This window comes from Hibiscus syriacus, unplaced genomic scaffold (genome assembly GCF_006381635.1).
Source record: "Hibiscus syriacus cultivar Baekdansim isolate YM2019G1 unplaced genomic scaffold, ASM638163v2 tig00110186_pilon, whole genome shotgun sequence".
Taxonomy (NCBI): domain Eukaryota; kingdom Viridiplantae; phylum Streptophyta; class Magnoliopsida; order Malvales; family Malvaceae; genus Hibiscus; species Hibiscus syriacus.
In genome coordinates, this window is record NW_024062617.1 from 464,096 (window position 1) to 474,817 (window position 10,722).

General features: G+C 35.2%; 1 protein-coding gene and 1 pseudogene across 3 annotated transcripts; one reads left to right on the forward strand and one right to left on the reverse strand.

Annotated features, from left to right (window-relative positions):
* Positions 1-490: 490 nt before the first annotated feature.
* Positions 491-2,199, forward strand: LOC120217211 (annotated as a pseudogene).
* An 886-nt stretch (positions 2,200-3,085) lies between these two features.
* On the reverse strand, positions 3,086-8,868 carry LOC120217213 (wings apart-like protein 1). 3 transcript variants are annotated; one of them, XM_039214410.1, is made up of 13 exons: positions 8,262-8,867; positions 7,295-7,394; positions 6,782-7,121; positions 6,484-6,596; positions 6,155-6,280; positions 5,962-6,055; positions 5,751-5,855; positions 5,132-5,670; positions 4,625-4,890; positions 4,360-4,504; positions 4,095-4,192; positions 3,929-4,010; positions 3,086-3,445 (listed from the first exon to the last, which is right to left on the reverse strand). In XM_039214410.1, the coding sequence occupies exons 1-13, from the start codon at positions 8,417-8,419 to the stop codon at positions 3,362-3,364; spliced, it is 2,250 nt and encodes a 749-aa protein (XP_039070341.1). In that variant the 5' UTR covers positions 8,420-8,867; the 3' UTR covers positions 3,086-3,361. The 3 variants fall into 3 exon arrangements, with proteins under 3 accessions (XP_039070341.1, XP_039070343.1, XP_039070342.1); XM_039214412.1 differs by having other exon boundaries at positions 8,240-8,274; XM_039214411.1 differs by lacking the exon at positions 5,751-5,855 and having other exon boundaries at positions 8,262-8,868.
* Positions 8,869-10,722: the final 1,854 nt, after the last annotated feature.

A 10,722-nucleotide genomic window follows, 5' to 3' on the forward strand; every position in this document is an offset into this window, starting at 1 on the left:
AATAATCTAAAATATATATTTTTAATTATTCGTCATGAAAAATAGAGAAAACATTATTTATATCCAGATAGGTTGGGATATGTTTTTATAACAAAATTTAAGACATATTTTAGATGGATAGAACATTGTTAAACGTTAAGATGGATCGGACAGAATATAATCTTCAATTTATGAGTTGGATTAAAATAAAAGTAGAGAAATTAAAAATGATTATAGATTAAGTTAAACCTACTTGGAATATAAACATAAGAGTGACAATGATCCGACCTTCAATCAAATTACGTATACTACCTGTTGTTTAATCAAATACACTGAACAAAATCAAAGCTGGGAACTCCCTGCCTCGTAATTGATACAACACGATAAAAGCACAAATTGTTACCAATTAGCTAACTTCTTATAGACTAATTGGTCATTTGATCCTATTTGTCAACTACGAATATTCAATCATTGATTCCGTCCATGGATCAGAAATCTAACCCAAACTGCCATGGCTTCCCTTTTCCCATCTTCATCGTCCACCACCTCAACCACCATTCCCCCGTCGATCACCTCTTCGTTCTTTCCAAAAAGATCCCAACTTTCTAGAAAGAAACCCAAAGCATGGAGTCTCATTCAAAGCCATTAATGGAGACAAATTTGATCGAAGAGATGTCCTCATTGGCCTCGGTGGCCTTTACTATGGAGCAGCTACCCTCGGCGATGCAATGGCTGCACCGGTATCAGCACCAGAGTTCGAAAAATGTGGTCGTTCGGATGCACGTACCGGACCGATTGTTGTCCGCCGGTTTCGCGAAAGATTGTTGACTTTAAACCACCGTTGACGTCGAATTCACGGTTACGAGTCCGGCCAGCTGCGCATTTAGTCGACAACGAGTACGTGAGGAAATATTCCAAGGCGATCGAGCTTATGAAAGCTCTACCAGATGATGATCCACGTAACTTCATGCAACAAGCTAATGTTCATTGTGCTTATTGCGAAGGTGCTTATGATCAAGTGGGGTTCCCTAATCTTGAGCTCCAAGTTCATAATTCATGGCTTTTCTTCCCCTTCCACAGATATTATTTATACTTTTTCGAGAGAATTTTGGGTCATTTGATCGATGATCCGACGTTCGGTTTGCCATTTTGGAATTGGGATTCACCGGCCGGCATGCAAATGCTCCGTATGTATTCGGATACGAACTATAGCTTATACAATGAGCTACGAAACTCAAGGCATTATCCACCAACAATGGTGGACCTTGATTTCAATGGCAACGACGTAACAACAACAAACAAAATAATATTAGAATCATGTATAGACAAATGGTTTCAAATGGCAAAACGCCCAGTCTTTTCCTCGGTGGACCATTTCGAGCTGGCGAAGAGCCATATGGAGGTTCGGGTTCGGTCGAAAACGTGCCACATGTACCTGTTCATGTATGGTGTGGTGATGATAAGCAACCAAATGGTGAAGACATGGGAACATTTTACTCTGCGGCGAGAGATCCAATTTTCTACGCTCATCACTCGAACGTGGATCGGACATGGAGTATTTGGAAGACTATCGGAAACCGGAATCGAAAAGATTTCAACGACCAAGATTGGCTTACTCGTCGTTTCTTTTCTACGACGAGAATGCGAATATGGTTCGTCTTAAAGTCCGCGATTGCCTAGATCATCGACGCTTGGGTTATGTTTATCAATATGTTAAGATTCCAATGCTGAAAGCAAAACCAACGCCTTCCCGAAAGCTGCCATCAAAGGGAGGTTCAGGGATTGCATTAGCAGCAGAAATCAATGAACAAAAGCTTGTTTCCAGCAGTGAATCATTCCCAGTCGTTTTGGATAAAACCGTGAGGGTAAACGTGGAAAGGCCAAAGAAATCGAGGAGCAGAAAGGAAAAGGAAGAGGAAGAGGAAATACTGGTGCTTGACGTGGAGTTGGAGATTCGTTCGAGAAATTCGATGTTTATGTGAACGTGGAGGATGAAGTGAACATCGGACCCGATAACACTGAGTTTGCGGGGAGTTTTGTGAATGTCCCACACAAGCATAAACATGGCAAGACATTGAAGACATGTTTGAGATTAGGTTAAGTGATTTGTTGGAAGATTTGGGAGCTGAAGACGATGATAGTGTTATGCTTATTTTGGTGCCAAAATGTGTAAATGGTAATGTCAAGATTGATGGCATCAAGATTGAGTTTGATAACTAACCCCTTGCTATTTTCTAGGGAAATTTGTAGATTTTTCTTAGTTTTCCTACATGTTACCTATCGGAAATTCAATTAAAATTTCATATCAATTAATATAATTTCAAACAATGCCTTTTGTATATGTTGAATTAAATTTAAAACCTAACTATTTATTTAGGGATATGATCTACACTAGGTAAAACTATTTTAGTTTTATATAGATTTAGGACTGTTGGATGAGTGAAAATAAACAATTGAGATTAACAGCATGAAATGAGAATATATTCACTGGAAAAAACGAGTTAATCTCAATCATCTATTTTTCACTCATCCAATAGTCTAAATCTGTGTAAAACTAAAATAATTTTACATTGTGTAAGGATATCCTAATCATTTATGGATAGGATCCTAATACACGGTTTAAAACTCTTTCTGTTTTACACAAATTTAGAGCCTTTGGATGAGTGAAAATGGATGACTCAGATTCCATGGAAAATAAAACAATGATTTATTTTCCGCCATATATTTTCACTCATTTAACGGTCTTAAATTTATGTAAAACTAAAACAATTTTAATATAATTCTACAACGTTTTTAATTAATATTTAAAATAAATGTGACATGTGATAAAAAAATGTAAACTGTTAGTACAATTAAAATTAAATTATGAAAATTGATTTATATTTTATACACTAACAATGTATAAATTCATACATTATCAATTAATGAATAATTCTTAAAATATCAAAATAAATATAATTATAATATTTTTAGAAAGTGAAGTATTATAATTCTTTGCTAATGTGTAAGTGCATTTATTACATATTCTAATAAAAATGTTAATTTTATTAGACAAAGTGTAACGTTACTTGGTTCATTGTAATACCCAATTGGGAAGTCAAACTAATATTGTAAGAGCCAAATTATGATTTTGGTCCCTCTGTTATATTCAAATTAAAAATATAATACATATATGTTCATTTAACATTATTTTTACAATGCGAGGGAGAAAGCAAACTAAAGGGTCAATGGACTATAACAGAGATATGTGGTTCATTTCAATATAGTTTGCTGGCCGGACCAATCGCGTCCCTGTCGGCGGGTGCGGTCTGCATTCTGTGAAAACAAACTTCTAATAACCTAAAATGGAGGGCTTAGGCTGTACAAAATGTTTCATCAGTTATCATGGTATCCTGCACGATTCGATCACTTCACTCACAGCTTTATGAGTCTCTGGAGAAATCATGTTTAATGTCAAGTGAAACGCCTGCACAAAGAGAATCGAAAGCGTAACCGTTTACGGAATTGCATAAATATGTTCAGTTAGTTTCACGATTCAAAGGCCAAATTGAGTAAATTACTTTCCAGTCAATTGAAGGGCATATCAAGCAATGAAACCGAAATGATCACGACCATAAACCTTGTAGTTAAAATTTATTACTCGGACCCGGATGCAGGGATAGACGCATTATTTTATGCTAAGGGTGGATGTCTAAAATTTCAAGAAACGGAAAAAACAGATTATCGATAGAAAAATACAAAGAAAATCTCTAAAATATATCATAATTTGAAATTTTCAGGGGTGTCCGGCCTTCAGTCCATCCCCGCCCGGATGTAAACACCGAACATGGGTATGTTCATTCTTTTTCCAAGTTTTCATATATTTAAACAATGCAATGAGGGTTATATCTCAATACTAACGTTGCTGCTACTTCAATTATTTGATGGTATTTTTAAATAAAAAACATACCACAAATCTCTCCAACACAGGTACCAGAATCGACAAACTGCGATTCGGGAGACAATCAGCAATTGCATTTCGAGTGCTCTTACTGTCAATGACAAAGTAGGAAAAAAACAGTTTTAGTTATAAAGCATCGAAAGAAGTACTGGGAAAGATAAAAGAATACACCAACCTTTCTGTAGAAAGAAATGCAAGTAGTAAAGCTGCGTAGGCTTCTAAAATCATCTTCTCCGCTTCTTTCTCTCCTTGTAGCAAGGCATCTTCATTTTTCTGTATATTCAATAGAATGAATATTTAAGGCATGTCAAACATGATAAAATATTCAAACCCACTAGCATAAAAAAAACATAATATTCCGTGTCGTGAGGAGTGCAAGGAAAGAGGGGTTAGCAAGATGATGGGATAGAAGCGGATTCTGAATCATATATAGTCCTCACCCCAGGCAGAACTTCCCCAGCTTCATCATCTTCTCCTAGGTTTGCGAGGAAGATGGAACATAGCAATGGAATTACAGCCATACGACTCCCCTCTCTTGACCCTTTTGAATTTGGTAAAGAAACAGAAGCTGCTGCAAGCTGTGATCTGCATAGAAATGTGGCATGCAATTGTCATGTGCCAGTGGCCGTGTACCAAAAGGAAAAAGAAAAGACTAATAGCCCTTTTTGTAAGGCACTGCACTAAATACGAAAAAGGTAAACTAACCTGTTCTGTTCATCCTTCTCCACTAGGTTTACAAGCAGACCGAGTATGGCTACGAGAAAATCTAACTCCGGATCAGTAAGCGGTACGTCACTCTGGTCATCAAGATATACACTAAGAGAAGCCTCTTCCATTTTCCTGGCGCGAGGCAAATATGAGCAGAATAAAGGGAAATGGCTTGCAATCAATGTAGACAAGGTCTCCATGGCCCCAGAGGCAGCAATTTTTTGACAGCCAAGAGGGTTGTCATTCGTTAAATTCATCAAAACCTGGCAAAATAACACCCCGCTATTTGACATAAACTAGTGTAAGAGAAAACATATAGGATATCAAGATGTTTTACACACCAAATCCAGTTTTATTTTGTCTATCCGATTGCACAGGCCCATTCAATCCAACCAATAAATAATGAATGATTCAAGAAGCAGAATAAAGTATGATCAACCCACTGAAGCTTAAAAAAGCACTGCCAATGGTTAGATGAAACATATACTACGTATTCAATAATACCTTGATAGCAGCAAGAAGACAGTCTGAGATAAGGTTGGAATATTCTTCTTCGGTACTTTGAGAACCAGAAGCTGCCCTACAATGAAGATATTCTTCATTGCTAAATTCTATCTGGCAAATTTCCTCATTCCTAGGTTCTTGTTGGTTCATTGTAAACTGGTAATGATGCTCATCTTGGATTTTTCTATTTCTTAGCTCAAGTTTCTCATATCTTTTAGTTCGAGATATCTTTTTCCCCCCAGATAGTACATCCCACTTTGAGGGCACAAAATCATCTTCATCAAATGCAAAAGGATCTTGACTATCCTCTAAAAGTTGCTGTTTGTCATTTTTACTACGATCAGATCTCTCACAAAGAGTCTCTGATCCATTGCTTATTCCAGGTATTCCATCAAACAATCTAGATACAGAATGACCCAACCACAGAGTGGAGGTCCCTGGATCATTCTGGGATGTATTAAAGCTCTTTCCAGAGAAGGACCATTCCAAGCTGGAGGACTTTTCAGACGAACTGGTGGAGACAACATCATGTCTATCAACTGCAAAGTTAAAGAGAATCAATTAAGTCCGATGGTAGCCACTAGAAAGGTATATTTAATGATATCAGACTGCAAAATACCTTTACAGTCTGCAGTTAGAGCAAACTTATCAGCATCACTCATTGCCTGAGAACTACTGCAAGCCCTTTCAGTACCGGACGATGCAGAAATCTTGAGATAAATCCCTAAAAGCAATGACTTCGGTAAATCAGAATGCACGAAGTCTTTCAACAGATAAAGAGAACGAAAAAAGAAAAGATGTTTCGAAGTAGTAATTACAGTACCAGTTACCTGAGAGAATCTTGATTACACTTATAACGAGCTTCACAAAAGATATTCTAGATCCATAAGAATTCAATTTCCCTTTCATTTCCAACAGATGACTCTATGATCAAAGAAAAAAGAAAGTAATTAGAGTCTAGAAGCATTTTAAAATAATGAAAATAAAATACAAAACAAAACAACTCAAAATCATAATTAGTACCTGATTGTCGCTACTGAGGAAAGCAGCATTTTCCATGATTTTCAAACATTTTAAAAGCAGCACAAGGCTCTGCACATCCTTTTTATCTTCTATAAGAGGAGAAGATGAACTCTGCTCCACCCAACCCTGCAGAGAAGTTAACACATTATATTCTACACCACCAACAATGAATAATTTCAAACATATGTATAAAAATTTGCCAATTCCCGGTGAATGCTTCATTAATGTAAAACAGTGAAAATACAACTCTTATTTAAAGCAGCATTTATTAATCTCGTTCAATTGAAATGCAACAGAACCGAAATGAGATATAGCATACAAGTTCACACCTCCAAACCAGAATGGCACTCCATGGCCACTTCAAAGACAACATCAAGTCCTCCATACTCTCTTAGTTTCTCCTTCAAACTGCAGCCAGTTTTTCTTACCATGCCAGTTATATCTGAATGATCGAAACCAATGTTAAAAAGCACGAAAGCAGTCAGAAAATAGGCAGAAAAGTACCCAACTGTATGACTATGTATTATATGTACATATGTGGTTGTGTTCAGGTTTGAACTACCATTACAGTTCCAACATGACAGTTTATATATAAATGCTTAACTCCTGGATATTTCAAGAAGATACCTTCAAGAGAATTTTTTGACAAACAAGCTTTCTCTAAAATCAGCAAAGCTATCCATTTCTGGCTTAACTCAGGCCTTTTTAAATCACTACTGTCCCCACATATTGACTTCATTTCCTTGCAACTAACAAGAATTTCTTCAACTTTGGAAATAATGTCAGCAGAGCTTGAATTCAACACTTTAGTTGTATTCCGTGAGATGCCGACATCCTTGTGTAATGCCAAAAGCTTATAGCCTATTTTTCCTGTTTTGGTTTCTTTCGCCATGGGGATGACTGGCTTCAGCAATTTAAGTAGAAAGCGAATGCAACTAGGTGATTTCAGGAGACTCCCATCTTGACCCTGACATAATAAATTCATAGAAATATCGATCAACGTGTTCAAAACATTTGATTTACCTATATGAAAATAGTATTGGTGCAAACAAGTGAAAAAGAATATAGCTACAACTCCTAATCGAGATGCATAAATGAATTCTAATATATTCTTGCAACTTCAAGGGCTGAATAACTTACATCAGTAGTCAAGACGTAGAAAAGGGCAACAGCAGCAAGACTGCTTGGGGTGTCATCCAAGTTAAGACCCAAAATAGCATCAAGTATTGTCTTTGCCATTCTGAAATTAACATATTTGCAAAGCCAGAGTAAGGATTACAGAGTGGATCACAGTAATTCTACCACTCCAAAAGACAACATTACAATCATGCATATCCTTGGCCTAAAACAAGACAAAAGATACTCAAGGAAAACCACTCAATCTTTTATCCATAATTCCATATCATTCTTTTAGAAAGAGAATGAAGCAAGTATCCAACCAAAAAAACTTGATGAATAAATTCAGAAAGATAAACAAGCTGAACAGCTTGATCAGGGATGACCTTATATGCTAAAGTTCCTTACACTACCCTTTTTTATATGTTCCATGACATAGTTTACACTGTTTTTTTAAATTAAATTCATATCCTAAAATCCAAATTTCCAAACACTACTTTAGGTAGCGTTTGGAAACTTGGATTTCAAATTTTGGATTTGGATTTCAAATATAGTATAAATGAGTAGTAATATACTTTGAAATGTAACATTTGTGAGTATCTCTCAAAACCATGGATTTATTAGATGTCTAGTTAGTAGTGCATTTGAAATTCTTAATATAAATTTGGATTTGGTAATTCCATGTATCCATAATATTCAACTATAAATTATATTAAATCCTAACTATTTATCCATAATTTATGCATTTCATTCTTCCCATAACAAATGAAACCCAAATCTTTCTTTTCTCTTCAAAATCGTGTTTCCACACAACATTAAAGAATATATCCCTAAAAGCCTAAAACCACAAGTCAAAAACACCCTTTAATCCACGCAAATTTCATGCTACCAGCTACATTCAAAATTAAAAAATCCACACAAAATTAACAGTACCCAGATGCCCAAATCACTAAATTAGGGCAAACAAACCTCAGCAAGAATCCAAACATACCCCTGAGTTCTCAAAACTCTCCATCGCTGGGCCGTGCTACAAATCGAAAGCAAAGACAAGAGACTCGCTCTTCTGATCCTCACTGGTTGACCTTTCTTCAATCCATCAAGCGCGATATTAACCTCGTCAACGTGTTCCCCAAATTCCTGAGCTTCCATCAATGTCGAACTGGGCGAAATCCAGGGAACAGAAAAACCCCCTGCCTCTTTCTTGATCTGGTTTTGCTTCTGCTTCTTGGATCTCCTCAAGACGGAAATCACTTAGAGATGGATCAACGGCAGTTGTAGCGCGGTCCTTGTAAACGTTGTCGTTGAATTCTGGGGAGTAGGGCCAGAAGGAAGAGGACTCTTGAGTGGCGAAAGGGAAGCTGTAGATGTCCTCAGACGGTACCGTTTCTAGGGAAATTGTAGGAGAGTCGGAGTCGTCTAGGGAGCCGGAGAGGGTCCTGATTAAACCACGGTTGCGGCGGCCGTAGGTTCTAACGAACAGGTCCCTGGGCCGAATTCCTTTACGGTGACGTTAACTCAGCTGACATTGAATGAAGAAAAGGGTATTTTGGGCAAAGCCTGATACGACAGAGTTGGGAATTTTAGAGTTTGCAATTAAGAGCTTTCGTGGTGAGCTGAGAGAATAGTGAACAGAGAAATAATCCAGGGTAGAAAGCCGGAAAGTATAAATTATTTTGGTAAAAGTATCCTACAAGTCCCTATACTATAGTATATAATATACTTTGATGCTTGTTCTTTTAAAATGATTACAAAGATCCTATAGACTTAGTTCAACATTAAACTTCTAAATTATACCCTTTTCCTAGTTACATAAATAAATTATAATGGCTAACGTAAAGTTCTATTTTATGAACAAAGTATGCCTACATACATCTATAGTTCACTAAAAGGAAAAAAAACACTTGTACTACAGAAAAAATTAAGAACTAATAATATATGATTATTAGTGTTTAAGTCATGCACATCTCAAAAGTTGAGCAAATTCAATAATTCTGTCAAATTTCTTCTTAAGTTTAACTTCACTTATTTCGAATATATATATAAATCATTTCTAGCATTGGCTTTACGTCGTTTCCAACATAGAAATTGTACCAAATATTAGTTAGTTACATAGCTTTCTCAATGCGAACGTCATGTTTAAGGTTGATTATATAATTTTATCGTATTTAGTGTTGACCCTACGCACGAACAAAGTAAAAAAGTAAATCAATTGAAAGCCAAAATTTTATAGGGTAAACCACAAATTTAATACCTAAATTATTTTTTTTTAGTACTTAAACTTTTATTTATTTCAAGATCATACCAAACGTTTATTTTTTTATCCCGTTGCTATAAATTTAACGAAACTGTTTCACTGGCCATTTTATGGGTAAATTATATCATTCAACACTTAATTATCTTCTCACTCCTATTTTGGTCATTAAAGTTTAATTTTTTTTAATTTAACTACTCAACTTTCAAATTATTCATGTTTTAATCACTCTAATTTATTTTATTACAAAAATTTGACATGATAGTTTTTTTTTATTAAATAATTAAAATAAAAATAATTAAATTTGAAAGTTAGAGTGATTAAATTAGGAAAAATTTGAAAGTTAAGTAATTAAATTAAAAGTAAATAACTTCAACAACCAAAATATGAATGAGAAAATAGTTGAGTGATAATGATGTAATTTGCCCATAAAAATTGTCATGTTGTAACAGTTAAGGACGGTCATGGGACTCGAATCGATAGGGTCGGTTTTTTTAATTCGGGTTGAGTCGGATTTTTTAAAGGTGATGTTCGGTTCGGGTCGGATTCAGGTTTAGGGTGAAAATAACCAACCCGACCCAACTAGGGAAAAATATAATTTTACCTTATATATTTAGGAATAATTACAATAATACCCCCTTATATATATTATTTTTTTCAATTAAATCATTGTTTTTATTGAATAAAAATAATACTTTTTTATTATTTGGAGTCGATTCGGATTGGGTTCGGATTTTATCTCAAAAAAGCGGATCGAGTTTGGGTCAGGTTGGCCGAAACTCGACCCATGCCCATCCCTAGTAGCAGTTCCGTTAAGTTTTTAGCGACTAGATATCAAAACGAAACGAAATGTAAACATTAAGTATGGTTTTTAAAACAAATGAAAGTTGAGGTACTGAAACAAAACAAAACTAATAGCTTAAGTACTAAACGTATAGTTTACCCAATTTTATAATGGGTAAACTAGTTAATGGTTATTAATGTTTAGTAAGTCTTAGTTTTCTCTAATGAAATTTAAAATGTAACAAATTGATGATTGATAATATTGAGAAAAAGATTAATATTTAGTTTTACACCTTAACTATTGTTAAAATATCAAATAGATCTTTAGACAAAGATTTTATATCTAATTTACTCCCAAAATTTTTTAATTTCAGTAATAAATCGAGGAGATTTAAAAAAATGAAACCTAATGCATGGT

What these genes read in the sequence shown, in the direction of transcription:
- LOC120217213 (XM_039214410.1), bottom strand. Translation starts at nt 8,419, where the DNA reads ATGGAAGCTCAGGAATTTGGGGAACACGTTGACGAGGTTAATATCGCG. An exon ending in GTCAAAAAATTCTCTTGAAG is followed by an intron (nt 6,597 to 6,781) that starts GTATCTTCTTGA and finishes TCGATCATTCAG; the next exon opens with ATATAACTGGCATGGTAAGA. An exon ending in GAGAAGGATGAACAGAACAG is followed by an intron (nt 4,505 to 4,624) that starts GTTAGTTTACCT and finishes ATTTCTATGCAG; the next exon opens with ATCACAGCTTGCAGCAGCTT.